We start from the raw sequence: 27003 nt of genomic DNA, 5'->3' as shown, positions 1-27003 counted from the left end.
GAATTTTTTGGTAGCGAAATTTGAAGTAAAGGAATCAAATTTTGACGAAACATCAAAGTTTCGAATGGTCCGAAACCCGACGCTCAAAGTTCCGAAAGTGGGAAAACAAAAAAAATCTGAAACATCGAAATTCCGAATGATCGAAGATTTTCAGTTTTGTCAAGTTTTGGCTTCGTGAAATTTCACCACTTTGAATTTTGTTTGTTTTGGATTTTCGATATTTTTACGTTCGGAATCCTGCTCATTCTGATTTTCGGTTTTTCTGATTTTTTACACCCATTTGTTGAATAAACTACGCTGTGTGGTATATTTTAATTTTCGGAAATTTCCTCTATCGGTTAACATTACTTTTCGGATTTGTGCTCTATCGTAACTTGAATTTTCGGAACTTTGAGCCGCCAGGTTACCGACCATTCAAAACTTTGGTGTTTCGTAAAAGTTCGATTTCTTTACTTCAAGTTTCACCACGAAATAATTCAGAATTGGGCGCTTTCGGAACTTTTCAAATTCAGAACTTCAACCCCGTCCCGATGCACTTGTTATGTAAAATGTGAAATTCTGTCAATTTCAATAACTATTGTTCAAAACTTTCCATGCAAAACTAAAGTTTGTTTAGTTGTTATTTACAATAAATGTTTCGAGAAGATAGATCATTTTTCTACAAAAGCCACCTTTATCCGATAAAACTATATCTTCTTTCAAAATTGGTGTTGACCGGCGTTATTTGCTCGGCTGTAGCAGCCTCTGCACTTTTAGCGAAGCGACTCAATTCTGCCTTCGCTCATGCGTCCGCCGGATTGTAACACCTCCGCACTCGACTTCCGCGACCGCGTTGGTACTCCGTCTTCCGGTTAAGCCAATGTTACCAACAGAGAGGTGGAGAGGTACGGAGCGCCCGGTGCTAAACACTTCGTCTGAAGTACGTAGATGGAAGTGGTTGTTGAAGTGTAGCTACTGATGGAGTTTTTCAAGTGCTGCCGAGGAGTGCGGCGAAATTTTGAAAATTATTGGTTATTCTTAGGGTTTTATTACTTTTGATTCTCTAACCAGAGTTGAAGAGGACAATCAAAAAAGACTATATGCCTTTCAAAAAAAAAAAAAAGACATTTACAGCCTTTTTAATTCGCCTCTTCAGCTGTGTGGTCAGTACAATTAATTCCTGTGACGTATTTCATTCTGTGATCACAATTCGACTGCGGAAAGTTACGGGAAAAGGGCGTCGCGACGCTAAGCGTTGCAGTATCAGAGGTCGTGAGTTAAGTGGGGTAGGTTCAGGTGGTGGAAAAAGTAGCCAGAAAAGTGCACGCCTGCAGCTATGAAACACGAGACGATTCCGCGGGTTTAGAGACGGCATTTCGCATCCTGCTAATTCTGAAACCTCGGATGACTTCTGTGTCATTGTCCTGTAACTCGATAATAAAACACACTCACGATTTTCTTCAAGTTTGTACATTAAGGCTCATTTTTTGAAAAAAGCAAGTCAAGTAGGGACAAATAAGTCGATATTTTTGGCTCTAATGTACAGCTGGAGAAAAAATGTATAAATCTTTCAATTAACTGCGTTGTTTGCTGAATTTAACATGCGATACATGCACGTCGGTAAAATACGTTGAACAGTTTTACTTATGCATATGTATCTCGGCACATATAATATATTCAGAATTGTTCATTTTTTTTTTTTTTTGTTTACTTCGCCTTTAAATTTCAATTGCGATTGTTAATTCGGAATTATCAAAAATCCTTTATCAGTTTTCACAATTCGGATACCATATTGAGACTTACTGTCTCCCAAGGTTTTGTCATCGGCTCCATACTCTTTCCGATCTCCATCGATGATTTGCTGAATCTTTAGAGGGGCGGCATTTTTCCTTTGAAATTCGACATTTTTCAGACATCTAATTAACATATGTATATAAATAGTAAACACAGCCGGTGAAGCTTCTGAATTACCTGCTGGCTTCAAAAGAAACCAGGACGGCCCTCCAGAGGTTAATGTACTCATGGCGTTTAAACACATCATTTATTCTGATGACATCTGATTTTATTCATATTGCTTTATGACGTTGCACTACTAAGTGCGTTCCACAATAAGCTTCGAACTCGCGAGGCGAAGTTGAAGATGGCCGAGGAAAACCGGACATTAACCAAAGATGTGATGTACGAACGGATACCGAGCCTCAGTAGGACTCGAGCCTTCGTCAAGTACACCCAAAAAAGTGACCCAGGCACCAGAGAGAAAAAGTGAGAGAGAAAACGAGAGGAGGACGAAGGAACTTCGATATTTTTAAGGTTAGCCACCGTTCCCCACGATATTCCACCCCTCTTGGACCAGATCTGCCTTCTGACATCCATCCCTCAACCACACACACACACACACACCTCACTAGTTTCAAGTAGAATTAAGACTGGTCACGACAAGGGAACCGACTTCTTTGTGAATTGCACAGCCATCCAAATTAAAAAAAAGTATCTGGTCTGGCAGAATAGACCAATCTTTGGTATATTTGAATATACTTGTACGGTTTGGACATACTGAATCGGAATCCAGATTTTAAGTTAAGCAAAAACCCATCCAGACGTTTTACGAAGTATCGTTTTACAAAATATTACTTTATGGATATCTGCCTACAGGTATCGGTTGCTCATTTGCGGTAGCTTTCTTTTCGCATTTAAACATATAGAACTAAATAATTAGTTACGTAATTTCAAAAATTAATAAATCTGACAAATCGTTTTCCAAAGTCTGATCAAGTGGTGTTTTGACAGAACTTGATAAATCAGGGTGTATTCTTTACACTTTATACTTTTCTGTACTTTAACATCGATTACCGGTATTACCTTGCATATTCGTGTTACTTTGCATATCGAAGAAATAACAAACCTATCGTATGTTTTTTATAACACCGTGCTTCAGTCGTCATGAATGTTGTTTATTGCTTGCGAAATATGAAATTCTATCAATAAAATCTGCAGTCACAGCAATGTGTGCGAGAGCTTTCTATCATCATGTTAAGGATTTCAGGGTACATTAATAATTTGAACGTCTAAAGTATATTAGAGACTTTAATTAAGTTACGCGGATTCTCTCATTATCAGCATGGCACGGCGCTTTTGGTTCGACGCAATAATAAGACCGTTAGGTGAAAAACGATACAAGTTTATTCTGCTTAGAATTCTTACGATTACTACTTTCAGATAATATCAATAATCGGAGATGAATCGGTGAGTGTTTGAAGCTGACAAAAAAAAATGTAATCATGCCAAGTTGAATTCCTTTCGATTTCTAGCAATCTGAAATGTTCAAAAACGAGATTCACCGATTCATCTTCGATTATTGGGATCGGCTGCGAATAGTAATCGTAAGAAATCTTTGGTCTCATACAAGTGAGAGTTACAGCGAAATCAATCGATATCGTTCTGCGCTTAAAGGCCTTATTACTCCGTTGCGCTAAAATTGACGTACCGTGCTGAGCGGATGGGAAGAATGTGAAAAAATGTTTCCCACAAATACGAATTATTCACTAAAATTCTGGAAAATTCCAGTATTTTTCCCGGTTCGTAAAATTATCCTGTAAACGCCTGATGAGGACCTGATCCAATTGTGATCGATACTTGATCAGCCAACAAGGCACGCCTGATGAGATCCTGGTTCCGACCGAATTAGAATTTCTACTCAGCTAGGGCCTGACCATCAAATATGTTGAGTGCCTGATAAACAAGCCCAACCAGGGCGTGACCATCGAATCTGATCAGGGCCTGACAAATACAGATTGCTGCGTTAAAAGCTTGATCAGGGCCTTATCAGCCAGCCTGACGAGGCAGTCAGGCAAACCAGCACAGGGCCTAGCCTAAATCCTGACGTCAATTTCCACTCGGGTTCACTTCTACATTAAATATAGGGAGCTGCCAGTCAAGAGCATAGTTGGGAAAGTATATCGGTCACTCGTCTCTCTTAAAAAGCACAGACGGGATCTATCAAAGAGTACCTGAAAAAAACCCAAGAATGAAGTCTAATATTTCCACACTTTGATGACGCCCGCCAAGTAATTGATGACCTTAGTAGGTCCCAAAACCTGAACCTCCAAAAAGTTTTGTATTCTTACTGGCTCTGGACTGGCTCTCAGTACACCAAAGGCGCCAGTAGCTTTTGGGCTCTGTAGCGTATAGTTTTACATATTGGACGGAAGAACTCGAGTTACTTGGCAAACAATTTTTGAGTATGTTGCGCTCAACGCTGGACAAGTTATCGCTCTGTTGGACTGCTATACCTTGCTCCTAGATCTGCTATCTACCTAAACTCATTCTGTGTTCTTTCGTCTCGGCATATTCATTTACTGCCATTTTTGAATAACGACATGCAAACAAATGCGGAGTATTTTGACCCGGCTAATTCAGGAGCGTTCAAATATTATGCATGCAAACACTCGATGCAATTAAAAAAATCTACGTTTCTAGGCAGCAAGGAACTAAAAATGCATAGGATGAATATTCATGTAACGCAAATAGCTGGTTCTTCAAGTCAGACTGTAAATTCACATTTAGCTTTTATAATAATTTACATACCATATTTTATATGCGACAAGCTGATATTGATACGTGTGTTTCGAATTCTCTGCAAATTGTGTTAGCTACGAATATATACGTATATATATATATATATATATATATATATATATATAAATGCAACATTGCTTATTTTACGTGTACTATATGTATTTATACGTTTGTATGCATATGTGTCTATATAAACAAATATGTGTACGAGCGTATAAGATTCTGGAATCATGTAAGCTCAGACAGGCAGTTATGTGTAAATTGCCAACACGTGATAACGCCTCTGTACCAGGTTCGTGCAACTCGATAATATCACAATAAATAACAGTTGTATATGTATATGTATCTATGCTCCGTTCGTTTTATTCCTATACTGGTGCAAAACAACGTTACTTCTTTCAAAACCGATACCAATAATTATTGTACTCGAAATTTAACAGTAGTGAAATATCTAAATTTGATGTATCAAACTAACACTATCTGGTTCGTGATTTGAATTGACACGCTCTTTTGCTTTATATTAGATTCAAGTATCCTGGCGTTGAAGTTGAACGCGAGATGGCGACGTTGTCGTGGTGCCTGAAGAAGGATCTCATCCTGCTTTTATTCATGGCAATTTTCTTCTTTTCGAGCTGTGATTTGGCGAGGAAAAATAATCAACCTGAAGTGAAAATTTGTCAAGGAATCCTGCGGGGAAAAATAATGACGACGCACAGTAATCGAAGTGTGTCAGCTTTCCTGGGAATCCCTTACGCGCAACCACCGACTGGAAATCTTCGGTTTGTAGAATATGTGAAATTTTACTAGATATGTGTAACCGTTAGTCTGGAATTTGAAAGTTTTTAAGTTATTGCACGATGTGACATGCGGATGCTGATATCATCACATAAACGGGCGAGCAAAACATCGATGTAAATTAAAATTCGTTTCAGAAACATCGTACCTCAGAATTTGGTTAAAAAACAACATATCTCTGAATTCGGTCCAACGACATCATTATATCTAAATTTGTCATTTCGTTTACAAAATTTTCTGAGTCTGCGACACTGATGGCTACATGTTATTTTTTTCAAACATCAGTGATGATCAACTTAAAAAAATGTGATCAAGATCGAGTTGAATGCAAAAAACTGTTATATATTTGAACCAGTTTCCAATAAATTTTTAATGTGCTTTTTGACATGGTAGATTCGCGAATCCGGTGGCAGCTGGTGGTTGGAACGGGGTTCGAAACGCTAGTGTCAATTCGAATCAATGCTCTCAAGTCTCATTCTCAGGCGCCGAAATAACGGGGGACGAGGATTGCCTGTATCTGAATGTGTACACGCCAAAGGTGATTGTGAATGGGAAATAATGTAACTTACTCCTTCAAACGGTCAAGATATCATATAAACAATGTCGACACATGAGGTAAGTCAGTTTAATGAGGCGATTCTGCATTCAGCTTCCCGAACATACAACCTCGCGATTACTTCCGGTGATGGTGTTCATTCACGGTGGAGAATTCAGCTTCGGAAGCGATACTTCGTCGATTTATGGCCCGGAATACCTCCTCGAGAAAGATGTGATTCTCGTAACCTTCAACCATCGTCTAGCAGCATTAGGATATTTGAGCACCGGTGACACGGTGGCTTCCGGAAATTGGGGCTTGAAGGACCAGGTCCTCGCCCTGAAATGGGTTCAGGCTAACGTCGAGTACTTTGGCGGCGATCCTGATCAGGTGACGCTGTTTGGAGAAAGTTCAGGCGCGGTTTCAGCCCATCTTCTGACAATGACGAATATCACGATTGGTAAGGGCAAATTCAGTTGACACTCAGATGCAAAAGGTACTTATGGCGGGGTTTTGTTTCTTTGCAACGAGTCTTCAGCCAAATTGTAACGACTCAAGGCCCGTATCCTTCGTGACAAAGTCTGGCGTACATATTTTCAAGTGCAATACATCGGTAGCTTTTGGATATTAGAACACCTATTTTCTGCTTCTGCAGGGCTCTTCCACAGATACGTAATGGAAAGTGGATCCGGCCTTGGGGCGTGGTCTTATAGACCAAGCGGCCCTTATGCTGGCCAAGCATTTGACCTTGGCAAATATGTTGGCTGTTCCAATACATCAACGGATTCACTGATTCAATGCTTGCGGACAGTCGATGTTTCGGACATTTTAGGTTCTTACTCGAAATTCAGTACTTGGCGATCATTCCCGTCAATCGTGTGGGGCCCAACCGACGAGCCAAATATCGATGGTGCCATTCTCACTGATAGTCCCCAAAATTTAATTCGCAATGGTCAGGTTCAAGTTTTGCCTCGGATTTTAGGTGTCTGCCAAGATGAAGGATTAATTCAGACTTTTGGTAAGTACACATAGCTATCAAGTAATCATCCAAATTTTTTAGATCCTCAGGAACTTTCAATATCTGAATTTGATCACGAGCGGATGAATTTATTGGTGCCTGATTGATTTTATCTAAGTAAATTGATTCAATTCAAACAATGTTTTTGCAAGTGTTCACGAATGAATAATTACACAGGTCTGCAACGAAATTCTCCTCATTCAAAAAATACAAAATAAATATTGTATATACGAAGGTTTTAATGCGCCAAATCTATATTTGCTTTCCATTTTTCGCTGTCACGTATACATTACGTGATATTATTTTTTTTTATTGTTTAAAATTCAGAATTTGTTGTGTTTTATTTTTGAATTTATACTAGTTTAATCTATTTACGTAGTCTTATGTCTTTGATTATAATTTGTAAGCAAAAATAGAGTATTATTACAAAAAAAAAAAACATTACATCAAAAGTATACGTGGTTGGTACATATGTTTTATTATTATATTTCAATTCGACAAATCTATTATAATGACACATAATAATAAGAAGGAGAAGAAAAAGTGTTTTTTTTGCAGACGAGTGTTATATACTTCGTCTTGTTTCGATTGTCAAATCTCGTGCAATTTGCATCACAGAACTTGACGTGATTTCTCGCACTGCGTATGCAGAACTTTTTTTGACCATCATTTGGCAATAAAGCAAAAAATTGTACCAACTACCGATGACAAACTTCAAGGTGCTTCGTTTTTCAACTTATTATCAAACTTGTTTTTATATTCCTATCAGCTTTCTATCAAAATAAGTCAATGGTTGATGACTTTCTGGCAAACTTCGACCACGTTTTACCTATTTTATTGAATTGGAAATATTTGCCGGATTCGGGAGCTGCTTGGGTTGAACCTATCAAGTCATACTACTTCAAAGATTTCGAAGCCGACAAAAATGTGGTAGGTAGCATGAATATTTCAATTGCAACAAAATTTTGAATAACAAAAAATTACAATTCTGTTATCTCACAGATACTCGCGAATTTAACAGTCGTCGCGAGTGACGTTCATTTTATCTATCCGGTTTACGACGCACTCCGACAGCAGTTTGCAACGGCTGAGAATCCACAATATTTTTACCACTTCGATTATCGTGGTGTATTAAGCTCAACGAACGCGTATGGCGGCGATACGGCGAATTACGGCGTATCGCACGGTGATGAACTAATATACCTGTTCCCAAACACGGCAACCTTTTCCAGTCTTAACGAAACTCGAAGCAAGAAAGATTACGAAATGGTGAACACTATGATAGAATTGTGGACGTCGTTTGCTATCGAGGGGTGAGTTGGTTCGGCTGTTAAACACGAGAGTCGATCTGTTGCTAGCAATCATTTCAAACCTCAACTCAAAAACATATCTCCAGGAGACCCACGACTTCGGCTTTTAGCTGCGACACGAAGTGGGAACCGTTTTCGATCGCGACGGACAACGACCTTCGCATCGGAAATATGGCCGATCTCGCTCTCACCGTTGAATATTCTTATTTCAAAGAACGTCTGCAGTTTTGGGATGACTTGAAAGCTAAGGTGCCGTTATAATCAGCGCGCTGAGTTTACGCGATCCCTCACTTTGTCATAAAATAATGGAATGCACGTCTGGTACTTCATGTTGGCAAGTTTTTTGCATTTTATTGTAATCCTCAAGGGATGTGAATCATTCTAGCATAGTTCATGCTGAGGGTACATATTATAATTTTTGTTAACGAAAAACATGAAGACGAAAATAATGAATTAACACAAACTTGTATACCTTTTTGTTTAGCCCTCAAGCAGAAGAACAAGTTCATTTATCCCCGGTTACTTCTTAACTCAATAATTTTGTCCCTCATCATCATCAATTATCATCAATATATAGGTACGAACAACGATCTAGTTTTAGCCCTTTTTAATCACCTCTGAGTTCGCACCCTCAGGGGTACAAACGAAATCAAAATTTACGAAAATGGGCATAAATGAGTGCTACCGACAAAAATTTTTATTAAAATGTCGGGGATCAGATTCACGTAGTTACCGAGTACTTACCGATTTTCATAGAAATTCAAATGTTTCTGGTTTTTTTTTAGCTTATTAAATACACCAAATTTAAATGTTGCAAATCTGACCTTAGATTCATGATCAGCGACCTAAAACACCTCATATTACCAATTATCATTCAAATCCATTCTTCCATTCTCAAGATGTCATTTTTATATGGTTTCTTGGAATTTTGTTATTTAAATAATTGAAAAGGTACTGAACTGGTCGAAGCCAAAATCTAATCGGTTCGAAGTTTGAAAGATTGAGCCCAGTCATTGAAATCCGGTAACTCGTTCTCGAGATATCGGCGGACAAAAAAATTGATCACGTACATACATCCATACATACACATACAGACATCGATCTGAAAATGATTGGAGGTGATTTTCTAAGCCTCAAAACGTGGAGATCTAATGAAAAGTCAACTTTTCATTTTAGGATGGCTACAATAACTTTCCGTCTTCTCTGAAAACAGAGAAACGAGAAGTTAAAAATTGAAAATGAGGGTTTGGTCTCATTGAACAAATGATAAGATGATTGAAACAATTGTTGAATCCACTTGAAAAAAATATCTCGTATAATTCATGCGCCTAAAATTCCAGCGCCTTAACAATGAAAAATTTGACCTCAGTCAAAACGTTACGTTCTTCATTCACAATTTGAGATGTCACCTTCTTCTGGCCCAATCTGAGGTGTCACGTTTTTCTTTCGCAATTTGACTTATCAAGTTCTTCCGTACCGCCGTCGAAATGTGCGGAAACGATTCGAACGGTGTAAAAACATTTAAGAATGAAAAGAACAAGGTAAATAAAAAAGTAGTCAGGGTTAAACTTTGCTCCCCGTTATAAAATATTCAAGTTCATATCGCGTGATGATCGACGTGACATCACCGCATCGGAAGTGCAAATAAAAATAATCCTCCCCTGGCGCAGAATTGCACGCATGTGACGAAGGAAGTAGGAAATGCATCCGAGCTTCTCGAGAGGGCGGCGGTACATATTACAGTCATGGTGGAGGTCGGGAACGGAAGAGAAAGAATAGCGAGGATTACGCGAGTACCGAGAGAGGAGAGGAGAGGAGAGGAAAGGAGAGGAGAGCAGCAGCCGTGGTGTCTACTGCGTGTGCAATATTGATCAAGCCGAAGGCGAGGGCGAGGCGCAGCTGAGCGTGAGTCACTTGCGAGTTGAACGGGCCCCACCCAGGCACACGCTGCTACCGGCGTCCCGACGCCCGGCGTCCCGACGTCCCGCCGGGAGCGGGCATTATTCCATGTCAACTGGAGCCCGATATATTATTATTATTATTATCATTGTTGTTATTATTATATGTTTTTTATTTTGTAATTTATTGTTGGTTCCAGAGTGGCTGCTAATTTTTGGAAATTAAATTCCACGACAATTTCAGGTTTTCCAGGACCCAAAATACAGTCGTTTCATGACATTTTTTCTATTTTTATCAGATACTTCATTAGCCCTACGATGGATTGAAAATTTTTGTACCTTTTTCGCGGTATCTTTGTGCTCTTTCAAAAGGAATCAATTCGAATGAAAATCTGAGATTTTACCCCATTAGCGTTTTTAAATTCCCTGAAACTTTTAGGTTTTCCAGGTGAGTGGGTTACTCTGTAATAGTGTAGTAGGGTCTTAGACATAGCTGAATTCAGTTTTTTCCGTATTTTTTTTTTTTTTTTTTGAAATATTCACTGCTATACGAACGGTGACTGTCAAGTCATGAAAAAGACCGTGTTTGTAAAATCTGTATAACGAAGAAAAAAAAAAAAAAATACCGAAAAGTGAAGACCCATCGTAGTAAACAATTTCCTTTTTTATGTGTTTAGGCACAAAAAAGAAATTTTTTATCCGACCAAATCGCGACAAAATGTTTTTTTTTTTTACAGGTTCAGGTGAACCTTCTATTTTTTCAAAATTTTTAAGACACCCTGAAAGGATGATAGACGCGTCTTTAAAAATCGAAAAAGTAGTGACAAGGGAATTGGAAAGAATTTTCGCTGACTGAAAAATATTTAAGATTCAATTTTAATAATTGATATAAGAAAATAAAGTTTTTTCGCGCCAAGTCCAATAAAATCTAGAATGAGATTGTTTGCCGTCATGCGAATTTGGCGCTTTCGGAACTTATCAAATTCGGAATTTCAACCCCACCCGATTAAAACTTGCGTGATACGAAATACGTACTACAATACTTCTAAAGAATTCTACCACTCTCGAAATGACTCCAATTAATAATTCATGATAGTTCGATTCGAAGCAATGACTATGAAAAAAAAAAAAAAATTACAATCATTATTATTACTAGTCCAACGACGTCAAGAATAATTTACACGTTACATTCTAAACTGATGCCCTAGATGTCGCGGAACGGGTGTAACAATAAACCATGATGAAAAGCTCAGGGCTTTTCTGTACAGATCTACAAGCGAGTCGGCCGACTGGGATCGACTCTTGAACCGAACCAACTCCTCGTCAGCTTACAATAAACGCAAGGCGGTGCAATAAAATCGACTGTAAATCGTCGTTCGTCAGCTGCGCGTTCCTCGTGAACCCTTTCCCGATGTTACATCCGGCACCCGTCACGCGTGGCGGTGTACAAAGTATACTATACACACGTGCGTACATACGAGTATAACTATAAAGGCACTGCATCTGTACTTTATATGCTCAAGCTTAAACATTCAAGATACACACCCACACACACACGTTAGAGAGCAGAGCACGTGTTTCTCTGCATGCTGCGGAAGTAAACCTGCAGCCCTGCAGAGCACGAGCTGTTGGATACGTTAAAAGCACTGTGATGACACGTATAAACGAGTTACAGGCGTTCAACTTTACAGTATACATACATATGTGTATATATATGTATATCCGCTCTGCAAGAATTAATTTGACGAGCAGGCAGTTTCCTCCGCGACTTTGATGTAATTTTTTTTAACACGGATCGAAATTCATTCGCATCGATCGTTCACCGCGAAACGATTCGAGACGATGAAGCTGGATTGATTCATGCGCCATTGCGCGGGATGAAAAGAAAATGATCAAGATCAATTTTTAATTTAAGTTTATCGATCGTTGCTGAATCGATACTTAATAATTGTCCTTAGAAAGCAGGTTTATACAAAATAAATTCATGGGGTTGAAATTAGTGGCTTCGAAGCAAAGAAATACTGCGACAAGAATGAAAATGTTGTAATTTTAAAATGACTTTGAAGAAGGACTTGAGTTTCCAAATTATGCGCATGTTTTCCTGTATGATTGTTAATGTAATTTAGACAATTCTAAACCACGAAATAAAGTTTATTTCTAAAAATGGATCGTTTACATTACCGTTGGAAACTTCAACTCCGTATCAATTCATGGTTGTATCTTGTATAAAATTCGTAAAAATGACCAAGATTTGAAATTCTTTGAATTTTCTAAGTTTCTTTCAGCCGTTTGGTTTTTTGAAAATTCATCTGATTTCCATGTCTAGACGCGTAGCATTTACGTATCATTAATCAAATGATTATTATTGAACGCAAAAAGATCCTTGAAAGAAATCATTTTGTTTTTATCGTTCCTGTGAAGGTCCATATAAAACAAAACCAGATTTCACATTGCAAAGATTTGCAATACATTTTTTTTAAACAAAAACGAGGCTAGGAAAACGTTTTTTTTTTTTTTTTCTTACGACCGTAACAAGCGCTACAAATTTTAACGCAAAAAACTAACCAACACATTTTTCGTCCACGGTTAAAGACGAGGCTAAAAGCCTAGAGTGTTACAAAATTTTGGGTATTATCATATCACAAATATAGTATCGCGTAGGTTAAAAACACGTCGAAATTAAAATGAAACACAATTTTTTTGCATCCGAATTGTTTCGTTCGGATTTACTTCCAGAATTTGGCGGCACGGGAACTTTTCAAATTCGGAATTTCAACTCCACCCCGACTTAAAACAGATCATACCTGAAGTGTTTGACGCTGAACTTAAAAGTTGAACTGGCACTAGATGAAATGAAATTTCCAGAAAAATGCGACGACACCAGAAACGGGATAAAAGGTAAAAGTGAGCGGGTGGTGAAAAAATAAGCCGCGGGCAATATGATATACGTACATGCTCGGTGAGTAAGTAAGTGAGTAAGTAAGTACGGGAGGGTAATAAGAATAAGGCTGCAAGAGGAGAGCATCTCAACTCTACTCGGATATCCCGTTCACGGTTTAGTTCGTCACGGTCGGCGCGGAGGCGTCGCACTCTTCCACCTCCACCTCCACCTCCACCTCCACCTTCACCTTCTTCCTCTTCATCTACGTAGAATCAGGTAGTACGCAAGTAGATTATGATAAAGGTATGCAACGTCGATTTTGCGTATACGGTTCACAACCTTCGTGTGCATGACTTTTTATTGCGCGAGTTTTTATTTCACGTACTTTTGTGTATACGTTATTATATACTACGTACCTACTGCACGTTTGTGTACCTGTGTTGCGATACTTGCGTGTACCCCTTACATGCACATATACACGCGTCGACAGGTCGTTGATTCTACGGTCTCGATTCGCTTATATACCTACAGCCTCCTCATTGAACCATACACGGAACAAAGCTCGGGGGGAGCGGGGAAGCTTTTCGTTGCAAAGAAGAAAAACGAGGAGGCAAAAAATTATCGACTTGCTACCAGGGACGACTTATATATGTATATACACTGCAGGCTAAAAGTTTCGGTACACCAGTCGAAATTTCTTGCCGCACTAAAAGTTAGATAGCAGACTCGCAAATGAATTCATTGAAACGTTCCAAGCGGCGTTTCAACAAGGACAGATTTACCTTCATTCTGATTTTTCAGAAAATTCTCTACAATTTTTTTTTTTTCGGCCCTGGTACGTATTTTTGAATGTGGCCGTTTTTCGGCTATTTTATAGCAACCGGAGATTAACCTCACATCTTGGGGGAAAATTTTTCCTCCGTTTTTTTCTACGGTAAACTTAAAAAGGACATCAAAACCTACATTATCGTTTTTAGAAAGGTTCGTACGTTTTTTTTTTCAGAGGGTAAAAAGTTGCATAGGTTCACACTGGAGTAGCTTGAATTTCTTCAAAATTTAAATCGACAAAATTTTTGGGTTCGGGACTCTGATGAGTGGAGGAGCAATTTTTTCGGTTCGAACATGCAGAATGTTCGTTAGTTGAGTTGTTGCGTTTCGGAAACTATCAGATTTGAGACAAAATATTAGAAAGAAAAAACTTTGAGCTTTCAAACTTGATTTTTAATGCAAAAAGAAATAGTCAATCACGTCTCTCATCTCATCTATACGACTTTTTTGTTGTAAAAAAAAAAAAAAAATCGCATTTGCGTCGACTGGACCATATTTATCGATATATTCATTTCTTCGCGATAATTGGATACGACATGATTGCGTAAAGTAATAGTCATGCCTCGTTTCCCAATAAAAAGTTTTTTATATCTAGTCAATTTTACACGTTAAAACTGTTCGGAGCAGGAAAAAATCAAAAAAATTGTACCATGTACGATTCGCACGTACCGATCGCACGTAAGGTCGGCGAAACGAATCGAAAATACTTTGCGTGACTTCCACGCGATGTAAAGAAAAATGCCAGATGAAAAATAAAACAACATCTATGTCTAGTTGTAATCTTTGCATTGAGTGTACGAAGGTAAACAATTGCTCTACACCAACCTGTCGATATTTTTATTTATTTTTTTTTAATAAATACGCTAATTTGAAAAGTGAACCTTCGACTTCGTGTAGTCATTGCGATGTATAATTTTTATTTATTTTTTTTAGATTTTTCACACGACCTAAAGTCGTTCGACAAACTGCAAATATTCGCCAAGTTCTTCGGACCAATTAAAGCCTCGCTTATAGATAAGCAGCAACTTTAATAAAGTAAACGATGTGAAAAATAACCTACCGAGAATGTGTTATAAATATAATATCGCGTTAATAGAATTTCATGATTTGATTGAAAACTTTATTTATAAGAATTTAATTTGGGCGGGTTCGCTACAGTTTTTTTTTTTTCCTTGTCACTTTTTTATTTTTTTTATTTTTACTGTACATCTATAGTAAAAATGATGCTCGAGTACGAAATTGCGCTTGTTTTTGTGCGTATTGTCGTGTAAAAGAAGGGAAAATAGTTCTCAGTTCTTTCTTTTTCAACCGTCTAGTTTATTACTGCGAGCGAACGAGTTCAACGAGTTTTTGTATGCATACCTTTGTACCTAACATGACGAGAAACTCTAGCGTGCACATCGCACAAGGAGAACGAAGTCTTAGCCTCCGGTGTGTAACTAGATCACCTGCGGGCGTTTGGAATTAAGGTAAAATCGTGAACCAAGGGAATGACACAGCAATTATACACATCACGGCGATAGAGAAATTTGAAATCTGGTTTTTCGGAAAAAGTTGTCCGGTGCACTCGCGATATTATAATCGTAATATTACTTAGAAATATATCTTACAACTTATTTCACGTTCCACGTTTTTGTGGTGGCTGCAATTACATAGGCGTATAATTATTTCAGAGATCAAAAAGTGCAGAAGTACGAAGAAGGAAGCTTCTTGCAAGAAGCCTTACATAAACACGATGATTTACGAATTTTTAATTCCGTAATGCGAATGCTGAATTGGAATTCGCGACTCTGACTAAGGCTACAAAATGGTAAAAAGTTTGGAACGCTTTTTAACGCAACAAAGCAAACTAGCGAAGACAAATTGACAATGAGAAGAATTTTGGAATTGTCAAAGTTAACCGTAATGTAATTCGATGAATTTGATACAGTGTGAGGAAAAATGTATATGATTCAAGCAGCTTGAAACAAGTAACCGTTTGAACTTATATGATCCGAAGAAATTGAAATATATTATCGGAATTAAAACAATTTAACAGACTTTTTTTTTTTTTTTGTCGCATATATGTATACAATATTTCTTTGGGAGCGAGAAATAAAATAATTTCTCTGGGAAAAAATCATTAGCATTGATTTAAATAACAATAAATTTTCGGTTCTGAACTATTCCTGCTGATAAATCCGCATGACATTTTTCCTGTACAGTATGCAAAAATATTTTTTGTCGTCTGCAAATATCATGTTCAGATTCATTAATTCAGATAATTTTATAAATAATTTTCGATCATCGTACGTTTACGTATATAAAATCGAGTAAAAAGTTTAACTTCTCAAACCCGTTTCGCTGTTTTCTCTGCAGCTTTATGCCGCAGCGTGTCGATCCGTTGGCACGTGACAACTGGGTCGATTAGGTGGTGCAGAATCGAGGCTGGCCACCTTGACCTTTGCCAAGAAGAGCGATACGTGCCGACGAGGTCACCGCGTGCAATTAGTTTTAATCGTAAGGTCAAAAGGCCGAGCGTATTTTTCAAATCGAAAGTGTGACGCAAAAAGAAGGCAAAAATCACCGTCCTACACGCTGCTAATCCTAATTATCGTCAGTACCGAACCTACGATTGCGATTCAACGTTTATTTTGAGGGCGAATTTAAATCGCTGTTTTACCAAGCTAGAGATTTTCAGCTGTTGTTACATATCATTTTTCATCATAAACAAAAAACGAAAATCAGTTTTCAAGCTGTAACAAGAAAAGAAGATTCTAGCATGTGTTAATATTCTTTTTCATTTAATGGCAGTAATTAAATTCTTGACATATTTTCGAGCAATAATAAATTATTAACGATAAGAGCTTGTTTAACAGAAGAAATATACGAAAAAAAAAAAAAAAACAGATTCAATGTTGCAATAACCAGAGAATCTAGCACCGACAATCATAATTACGCTAAAACGTTACTTGTAGAAAATTTTCTTGTCGTTCCCAGAATATTTATACCGTCAAGCCGTAAAACTCACAACCCATTTTACGAGAATTTACTGATTACTAGAAGAAATCAAGTTTTCCTCAGTATACCTGTGCAGTGTGCATGTTGAAGCATACAAACTGACCGCAGCTCGAGTTTCTGCATTAATTTATATGTCTGTCCGCTGCGGCTTGAAACCGTGGTTATAATCGATACTGTCTAGTAAAGCGCGGAATCTTTACGATGCTGAAGTTGGTAACGTTATCGTAACAAAACATCGGGTAAAAATTCCTATTTTCTTATCTGTGCAATGATTTTTAAGGACCTAATATTTACAAATATGAATGCGTTTTGTTTTATTACGGTTTATCGAATTTCAAACAATTCCGAAAATCGCGAAATAACGATTTTTCTTCAGCAGCGTGAATCGTTACGATAACGTTACTAACTTTTCGATATGATGAAACTTGGACGATTCTGTGTTACTCACATTTTGCAGTAGCAATTTTTCGATTATTATTGCATACAGACTAATGCGTGAGTTAAAGACGATCGTCTTTATTACGTTATACCTACGCAAACGTCCTACACTGTAATTATATTTTATTAAAGAGGAATGCCAGAACTTTAATAGCTATTGTTCCTTACGTGATGCCCGTGCAACGTGAAGTGTTGTTCAGTGAGAACATATTTACTTCGACATTTACACGACGGTCAAGAACGCTTTTAAGGACTTGTTTTGTATACTAAAGAGAAAAAATAAAATAAAAATTGGGAGTATATAAGGCGGGTATATATATATAACTTTCCTTTCATATCTTCATTCGGAAATTGACCCGTTGACTCTTTTAACCCTTTGAGTCATAGTGGCAAGTATTCTTGCCACCTATTTTATATAAATTTTTTTGTATATTTAGAGAACTTTGAAAACATATTTTTTTGCAGTTTTTTGCTATTTTTGATGCTGTACTAATATAGGTTTTCGATACTCGAGAGTAATTATCGCGATATAATATAAGTTATTATTGTTACAAACAAATACATTGAAAAAAGTCGTGAAAATTGAAGGAATAATTCATTTCCTAGAAAGTTACCCCTCTACACATATATGTATATATACATGTTTTACATAAATTATAAGTTTTTGGGGTCGCTGATTGCGAATCTGAAATCGGATTTTCAAAATTTATTACGGCGTATCCAATGAGCGACCCCGAAAACCCCAGCATAGAGTTTTTTGACCGAGTTTGATCAAATTCGAATCTTTCGCCCGCCATATTGGACCCACTATCTTTTTTCGAATTTTCAAAATCTGATTTCAGGTTCGTAATCAGCAGCTTCAAAAATCATAGAATACTGTCATGTTACAAAAGTCGACTCAGCACAACAATGTGTGACTCAAAGGGTTAAATTTGATATTATAAAAGTAAATAAATGCATTTTCGTAACGTCTTGTGAAAAGTAATCTTACCACAACGAAGAAGAGTGAAAAATAGTAGATAACATAAAAATTACATTACGGTCTAGTTTCTTTCCGGAGGTTGTACAATGAAGGATCAATGCTGACGAGAACGATGATGTACAAGTGACACGTAAAAAAAGACGATACAAGAGGCAGTTAAAAAAGTTCCAGATTTACCTAAGACACGCGACATGAGTATATATAATGAATATCTATATGCAACGCTCTTTAATTTGGTTGGGTAAAATTTATGCAATTCAAGCTGAAGTTTATTCGATATTAATTGGTAAACTGAAAAATAATAACACACGGGTTACACGAGTAACGAAGACTCGGTCTTTGAAGAAGATAATTAAATCATCACGCGAGGCTTTCGTGTCACACCTCGTTGCTGATTAGCAATTAAGACATGGCCGGGTTGTCGCGAATTATGTACACGCTGTCACGCTAACCCCTTGTAAACGATAAATTATTCGTAGCGCCGTAGAGTTTGCGATAAAGAATTAAACGTCCTGCGAGAAAGAGTAAAGAAAAAGAATCTTTCTCAATTTGTCAAGATAATCGCTTCGAGTTTATTAAACATCTTCGTATCACTACGAAAGTATCTTAAACGCAAAGCGGATGCGTCGTGACGTCAATGCGCACTGTTCGTAGGTAATTTGTTAGTAAAATTTTCAACCAGATGTCCAAAAAATGAATGTTGTTGGTGGTTTTTTTTTTTTTTTTTTTTAACTACATACTGATTACGGATAATTTTTGTGACGTTTTTATAATCGATACTGGTGGAAAAGTTTTCGCGCTCTGTGAATGTATGACTGGAGTATAAGATAGTATATAATGCAGATAACGAATCATTTTATCAAATGAAAACATATTTACCACGCGGGCATCCGCTACTATACATAAATTTTTTTATATGCAGTTCATAAAATATTCATGCAGATAATACAGCTGACCCCAATATGCCGGTAGTAAAAGGAAACTAAATTACGAACAGTCTTTACTCTTCAAGAAGTTGGATCTAAAACGATCGATACAAAGATCTATTCCTGAGACAAAAAAAATTGATCAAAAGTTTTTCTTTGTTGCAAAATCACGGAATTTTGAAAATTTATAAATCTGGAAGAACTGATCGCGTGCGAAAAATTGAGAAAAAGAAAAAAATCAGCGACAACATTGTCGCATAGTATAATAATAAAGTCCTGAAAATTAACGAACAATCTCAGTTCGAAGCTGAGAAGCATAGCTGCATTTTTTTAACAGAAATAGAACAGCTTATCGTTAATGAATACGCGTACAGTTTGTAGACTACACGTGGGTACGACGGCAGTGCCTATCTTGAGTCAATAACACTCGAGACTAATCGCTTAATTATTCAAATGCATGTTCAAGAACTCTGCTACCTGTTTACGTATGTCTAACGAGTCAAAAGTTTTTGTATCTCTGCAGTGTGTCGTTAATTGTAATCGTACACGCGCGTGTCTGTGACGTATGAAAGTGACAAATTGGTGTGTAAAGAATTGGCCAAACAAGTTTTTTCATCAATTATTTAACACCATGCAGCCTGATTTGGAGAATATTCGACAAATTTGTCGTGGTAAAAAAAAATCGTTTGTTTCGTAGAAAAGAATTAGAATTACGCAATGGCCAAAAGATCAGCTCTTATCATCCGAGCTGACAATTAATTATGTACACATGTAACGAATCGGTGCAGGAGAAAATCACTATTTCCGGATTCTGAAATAAACTGAAGTTAACTTTGCGACGAAAAAAAAAAAAGAAGGAAAGGAAAATATAAGCAGGGCTGATTGAATTTCGGACAATTCTATGGTTGTTGAATTGTAACGATAGTTTTTAACTTGGACGACGATTACTCCGGCAATCTGTTAATCGTCAAAAATCAAGCTGACCGGGAATTTTGCCTCATGGAATTGGAGAGGTACACATAATCCGGGATTAACCAGCAGGCAGTGATGAACCTGGGAGTCAATTTCGACTCCCTCGCAATCGGTTCGTTCAAGGTGAACGCGCAGGCGCCGAATGGTCCACAACGGATACCTGGATACAGGGAAAAATTTTACCATCGGAATAAATATGACATCAGGTTTGGTTCGTCCCAATTTTTCCAGGTATTCCAGCCAAATAAATACGAGTTTCTCACTGATAAATCACTTAAAAGCGGCAAATTTTTCAATAAATAACATTACCTTTAACATCGTTAAACTGTCAACTTTATACTCAAATCTATTTCCTAACTACAGGCTCTAATTTTCTTAGAAACGAATGAAAGAAAAGAAAATCAGAATTGGTTACAAACAAGTAATATTATACTTTTTTTTATTCAATTAACGTAACACTTACAGCTCCATTTATGCGGCCCTATCAAAACGTGCTAAGGACATTTTTTAAAGACACAAATTCCAGTATCGTAAATTTACAGAATTCCCTGACTTTTGCCAGTTTTTCCAGTTTTCTCTGTGCGTACGAACCCTGAATTTGAATTAAACGAAGAGAGACAGAGTGAAATACGAGATATCATCGTCGCTCTGGGCAAGTATCTTATCTTATCAGTCCCGTTGGCGCTCTTTATACTTCGGGTTTCGCTCTCGCTTTTACGCGCCGTATGTACACACATGCATATTTTATTGACGAAACGAGCCGAGATAAGTGATGATGCGCTTTTTGCCGACTGTATTACGCACCTCCGTTATTATTCACCATTCAGGCATAGCAGGTAAGTAGCGGTGCGTGTGGTGAATAAGCGAATGCGGCGTATAATCATAAGGAATAATCAAATACCTGCGCCAGTTGTCGCAACACGTGTGTAGCGTGTATTCAGGTGTAAATTCCGAGATTCTTGATGCAGGAATTCGAATCGCTTACTCGGAAACTAATTGTTACGCGCAACTGAAATCCGAGAATCGATTGTCCGAGCTTTTGTAACGCGGCGTGAGAATCGTACAAAGCCAAACAAGAACAGCGGTTGTTAGTTCGTTTCGTAGCGCGGATGTAAAAGTGGATTATGTAATGCAGTTGATGTTTGTCGAGCCGCAAGCTGAGTCCACCCGACACAAGTTACACACGTTTTGTCACGAGTTATGCCGGTGCAGTTATAGCCGGAAAAGAAAGGCGGATCATTATTTACCTTAGCATTCTACTCTGTGAAGGAATGTTCTTCCGACCTCAAGAAACATATGAAAATCGACGAATCTAATGAGGAATTCGAACGAGTAGGAAGATTAAGATTACACAAGTTTTGAGTTACGCTTCTCCAGCAACGAACAAGAGACGCTCGACGAGCGTGTATTCAGTTATCTATCCGAAGTTAGATCTCATGCTAGTTCCGGTTGACAAACTGAGATACCAATAGTTAATATGTGCCGATTGCCGTTTGGACATTAGTCCTGATACATCGCCGTTTGCGTTCCTACACTCTGCTGGGAGCAATTTATCGAGGCGGGATTCTCACCGTTCTGAGTTGGAGTCGGTTTTTGGATACAAAAGAAAACCACCCCCCGCATAGCCGGCGCCCCAACTGCCATGTGCCGCCCTCGACCTTTTCCCGTGACAAGGTTCAGCGCCACGGCCATTGGCGGGGCGTAAAATTGATCGGTTTAATCACAACGGCGCGTAACTTTGATGGGAGGTTCGGAAAGGCAAGGAGCGACCCTTGGAGCGTGCTGTCAAACAACAATCACATGATACCGTGCGATACTCCGAACGACCCATCCCAGCTCGAACCTGCGGCCAACATCAGACGGTGGCAAGATGTCAGGCATTTATTGTCGGGCTGACGTCTATATCACTCACCATATCTGCTCCGCGTCTTTCCAGGTATCCAAACATTTCACCGACACTCGAAACACCCGACAAATTAACCTCCGATACACCTAATGTGTCACTTTATCGCCCGTAATATCTATCCGCAAACACAGAAAATGGCGTTACTCACTTGCCAGTGACACGACCGACTCGATTCTGCTACTCGAGCGCCGCTCGCCGCCTCGACGAGGTGGTCATATTGCTAACTACTTACTACTCGAACACGGACATACGTATCGAGGAGATGCGCGTCTGCAGTTTATTTCCGAGGTTCGTCTGTTTCGGCTAACCGACTAGCTGATTGGTCCGTTCCAGCAGAAACTCGATGGCAATTGGTGTACGCGCAATTGGAAGCAAAAATTGCCCTTGGAATTAGTCCGGTGTGTATAACTATAGAGAAGTTGTACCGTTGGCAGTTTTTATGACTTCACTATTAGGTTAGGTCGCCGAAAGGGGGACGCTGATAATATTTGAGTTGGGAGTATCGACGAGAATTCATTTGTTTCTTCTCAAAACCGGTAATGCGATGGTTTTGGCAAAGGATTCTAAAGATCTGGGTGCCTTATTTTTTAACTTTGCGGCAACGTTAAAGAATAAAGTATTCAGATTTAAATCGACGCCTCATGTCCGGGCTGGATAAGTATGTAAGGTCAATACCGACATTACCGTTCTTCGAGTGTTGAGCGCGAGTGAATTCATAGGTCGGCTACAATCGAGGTTTTGATCGAGATCGATATTCAATTGTTAGTGAAACGAAGCTGAACGAAGTCGGTTAAATTTCTGTCGCGTCGTAAAGTGACGTTTGTTAGTTTTCAGAAAATAATTGATGAGTCAAAATTTTCATTGTAATTTGTGACGGGACTATTAACACGTCATGGCCGATGATGCAGAGCAGGTAACGCATTTTATTTTTGTTAAGATAATTCAATCCCTAACCCCAACTAACCTAAAATTTTGTCGGTCTTCAATACAGGTTCCTGCCATCAACGTTAAGGAACCGTTAGATCTAATCAGACTCAGCTTGGACGAGCGAATTTACGTCAAAATGAGAAACGAAAGGGAACTCAGAGGAAGACTACACGTAATTCTGTTTTAGGAATCTTATTTTGTCAAATTAGTACTGTGTCGATGCATACCAAGCGCTTATTAGGAGTGCGATTCTTTAACACTGATTGATAGATAACAGCGGCACTTCAGTTAGGCGAGCAGAATAATAGTTGCTATTTGCAGTATTATTATTCTTATTAAGTTATAACGATTTGCTAACATAAAGTTAGTGACAATCGTTATTTTCAAGAGCCATCGGTCCTCGTCAAATAATACAAATCAAACAAGTTGCATTATTGTGATAAAATTTTGTGATCCACATTCTATTTCTTCACAACATAAGATAGAATGTCAGCAATGCTCCCAATATTGGAAATTTTAAGTAAACAATAACTCATATTTTGTTACAATTACCTGACCTACGATCTATTTAAATGAGAATTGATTCATTGAACAAATGGTGGTTAATCATTTTAATTTCAGGCCTATGATCAACATTTAAATATGGTTCTGGGGGAGGCAGAGGAAACTGTAACAACCGTTGAGATAGACGAAGAAACCTACGAGGAAGTTTACAGAACGACTAAAAGAAATATTCCAATGTTGTTTGTTCGTGGCGACGGTGTCATTCTGGTATCTCCGCCAAGCATGAGGGCGCCAATCTAATCCCTACTGACGTAATTAACTCTAAAATAATTTAAAAACAAATAATCACTGGATAAGCTTATGCTACTATTACAGGCAATAATTGATGCAAATAAAATGAACTTTGTGTATGAAAACGTGAAGAATGGAAAAAAACTTAGGCACGCTGTCCTTCTTTCGAAATAGATATTAAAAAATTGTTGTATTATGCTGAAGCTTAACTGATTATCAGCCAAAATTCAATCTACTTTAGTCTAATTTTATGAAGCAATGAAATTGATTTAAAAAATTAGGAATATTACTCACTTGCTACTTGTCGACTCCTCATTCAATACGAACATCAAATTATTCACGATTATTTAAAACGCAAAATATATTAGCTCACATTACACACAATTGGAGTAAGTAATTCATGAGGCAAAATGCTTTTAGTTTCGAAATGTTACATGCAGATTGAATGAATTCATTGTTGCCTGGTGCAGTTACTTGATTCTAATACCGTAAGATATAATTTGCAAGTTCGATAGTATATTTCTCAATGAAATCCCGCAAACTACAAGTAGATTATCATATTACAGCGATTTGTAGACATGGATTCAACAGACTCTATACAAACTTGTAGGGTATCAGCCTACACTTTGCTGTTCCGACTTTTTGGTAAGCCAGAGCCTAAGAGATGTGATTTACTACTGATCGATGACTCTTGTGGGTTTATTATTTGCGCCGTCAAATCGGAAATTCTCTGATCTTTTAGCTTCATCAAACTTTCGAGATGCGAGACTTTGTGGTTCAGACTATGTATCGTTTCGTTCTTCTCTTGTAGCTCCGTTTTCAGTTTTGTAAAAACCTGACGAGGAACAGTCCTGTTCGCAATCTCATCTGGATTGAGCAAAGATCTCCCCGTCTCTATATAACAAATTATTAAATTAGATATTTCTTCAAATCGTTTGTCTATTTTTTTTGAAGTTTGAACAAACGTCACCTCAAGTGTAAAAATCTTGATTACGCAGATGCATGGGTGAAAAGTATTAAAAAGTATTGTTGTTCAGTAGATAATTGATTGAAAAAATTGAAAGTTTGAATTTAAAATCATATTTTTATCAGACCATGCAATTTGGTTCAATTCGCGGTTCGATGATTGAACTAAGTTGCAATTTTGCGAGGCCTGAAAAGTTATGCTTGCGATATCCAGTCTGTTCTACCTCCCAGTCTATCAGCGTCTCCATTCTTACCACCTCTGCCATTTTCTTCGTGATCAAAATACAGGGAATCTCTGTCGGCATTGCAATCCTTCAGTATCTTCGCTCTCAAACTGCTCAAAACCTTTTCAATTACACCTTGCTGAGAGTTGGCCAATCGACCGATAACTTCCTTGCTCAGTTTCATATCAAGTTTCGATAAAACCTTTCGGTTCAACATAGCCCAGTTATCAATTTTCTTTGCGATGCTACTGCCGGCGATGTAATTGTGAACGTCAACGTAACGAGGATAATACTTCTTCAACAATTCGGCCATCAAAACTAAATTTACATCGGCAAAGAAGGAGTTTTTTGTCAGTGAAAATCCTTGTAATCATTTATCACACTATAGCCTGTGTGCAAAATTAACGACGGTATTACTTTTGGAGTTTGGATAGCTAACAGATTTACAAAACTATCATGAAACGATCACATGTGTGTACAACACATGTTTCCATGTTCCACTATTGATATACACACCAGCGTCTGAGAAATCACGCGCTATGTTTCTCTTTGGTCTGGAGAACTGAATTTGGTCTATCCAAGCGTAGATTTCTTCCACGGCTTCTCCTTCTACGATGTTACCACCGTCGCTTATAGAATTTGTTGTAGACATGATTCTTTCCTCTCAATCAACGGTTCGATGCCCCTGCAATCTGAATTTGATTGAAACAAATCCTACAGTCGACATCAGCATCACACATGTGTATCAATTTTTTTGCTCAATTTAATCGTAAAATAATTGTTTTTTTTTTAATGCTTTCCTCTTTCCTTCTACATCGCAGTCAGAAATTTATCGTTGTGACAGCTGAATGTTTTCACGTACACAAAGGAGGAAGGGAAAACAATAAACCCACGAATTATGACTATTTTCATACCGTGGTATTCTAGGAGCTGGAACTGTGCGAAAAACATCTTGAGGGTGTCCAGAATCTGACTTCCTGAAAAAATCGAGGATCTATCCTGTAATTTTACCTGTGACCTGGAAATTCTTATAACAATGATCTATTTAATGATTTCATCCTTTTGACTTTGTTCTTTCCTATCTATTCTTCGATTTGATATTTGTTTATAAAAATTTTAAACCGCGAATTTTCTTCCAAAAAATTCAGCTTGCTTCGGAGTAATTTGAGTCGCTTATAGGCTCAACATTTTTCTGGTACACAACCTAATCGTTTTAACTTTGAAACTCAAATTAGCATTGAAAAAAAAAAATGCGCGAATTTAATGGGCTACAATTTATACACAGCGTGCCTTCTTCGATACAAAAAGTTGTATAAAAATTTCATAGTGGGCGGTGCAGTGGGTCAGAAGATATATCAACAAATATTCACACAGTGGCGAGAATTCAAATTTCGCGGCGCGGCAAGTTATTTGCTTATCCTGCGCGTGGCACTGCTGCGCACTCAAGCGCGATCTTCAATTGTTGCGCGTGTTGTTTATAACCTCAGTTGACGACGTTTTCTTGAGAAGTATACTTCAGTCTACGATTTATTACGATTCCTGACATGATATGTGAGTTCCGTACCGCCGGACAATATTTTTGAAGCATATTCAACCAAGGTAAGAATTCAACGATGTGTTTCGTATCGTAATACCGACTGTATAACTTTTACTATTCATACCGTCACATTATTATAGTACTATAACTTGTAACTTTTGAACTGCTTTTCCGCCCGCTGCTAAACTTATAGACAATAGTTGATATTGAAAAAGATAAGCTGTGTAAAAATTTTAGATACTTCGATTAGGGCACTATTTTGTGGAAGATTTTCGAAGATCTTTGATGAAAACTATACTTTAACCAGGCACAAAAAATCGAACAAAACTATTTTTTTAAATTTCATACAAAGATGCGAATCCTTTGTGTAGGAACTTTTTCCACATGTCATTTGAATTTGAAGCTACGTTAACTTGACACAATGAGAAATCGCCGAAAACTGATTTTTCGACTAGCTGTGGTAGGAAAATGCTTGGTCAGGAAAATCTGAAAAAATTTAGATTTGAAGCTT

At 37.8% G+C, this 27003-nt stretch overlaps 4 protein-coding genes across 5 annotated transcripts in view; 2 read left to right on the top strand and 2 right to left on the bottom strand.

Annotated features, from left to right (window-relative positions):
- Positions 1–22212, bottom strand: part of LOC124296739 (wiskott-Aldrich syndrome protein family member 3) — a 43417-nt gene extending 21205 nt beyond the window's left edge. Inside the window, exon 1 of the mRNA XM_046747061.1 lies at positions 22050–22212. The gene's annotated coding sequence lies outside the window, so the exon portion shown is untranslated. The remainder of the gene's footprint in view (positions 1–22049) is intronic.
- Positions 1991–8510, top strand: LOC124296740 (esterase E4-like). Of its 2 annotated transcripts, none has more exons than XM_046747062.1 (8): positions 1991–2289; positions 5079–5333; positions 5743–5887; positions 5999–6344; positions 6540–6902; positions 7672–7832; positions 7905–8215; positions 8299–8510. In XM_046747062.1, exons 2-8 carry the CDS (start codon positions 5113–5115, stop codon positions 8471–8473), a joined length of 1722 nt encoding a protein of 573 aa, XP_046603018.1. In that variant the 5' UTR covers positions 1991–2289; positions 5079–5112; the 3' UTR covers positions 8474–8510. The 2 variants fall into 2 exon arrangements, with proteins under 2 accessions (XP_046603018.1, XP_046603019.1); XM_046747063.1 differs by lacking the exon at positions 1991–2289 and adding an exon at positions 4834–4846.
- Positions 22213–22274: 62 nt separating the features above from the next.
- On the top strand, positions 22275–23896 carry LOC124296742 (U6 snRNA-associated Sm-like protein LSm3). Its single transcript, XM_046747067.1, has 3 exons — positions 22275–22956; positions 23035–23142; positions 23592–23896. The coding sequence occupies exons 1-3, from the start codon at positions 22936–22938 to the stop codon at positions 23772–23774; spliced, it is 312 nt and encodes a 103-aa protein (XP_046603023.1). The 5' UTR covers positions 22275–22935; the 3' UTR covers positions 23775–23896.
- A 1030-nt stretch (positions 23897–24926) lies between these two features.
- Positions 24927–25607, bottom strand: LOC124310249 (sperm flagellar protein 1). The gene is made up of 2 exons (XM_046774061.1): positions 25472–25607; positions 24927–25273 (listed from the first exon to the last, which is right to left on the bottom strand). Exons 1-2 carry the CDS (start codon positions 25605–25607, stop codon positions 24927–24929), a joined length of 483 nt encoding a protein of 160 aa, XP_046630017.1.
- Between the last annotated feature and the right edge of the window lie 1396 nt (positions 25608–27003).

The sequence above is a fragment of the Neodiprion virginianus genome, chromosome 1, assembly GCF_021901495.1.
Source record: "Neodiprion virginianus isolate iyNeoVirg1 chromosome 1, iyNeoVirg1.1, whole genome shotgun sequence".
Lineage (NCBI taxonomy): Eukaryota > Metazoa > Arthropoda > Insecta > Hymenoptera > Diprionidae > Neodiprion > Neodiprion virginianus.
The sequence above is the reverse complement of the archived record's forward strand: the minus strand, read 5'-3'. Positions and strand labels throughout refer to the sequence as shown.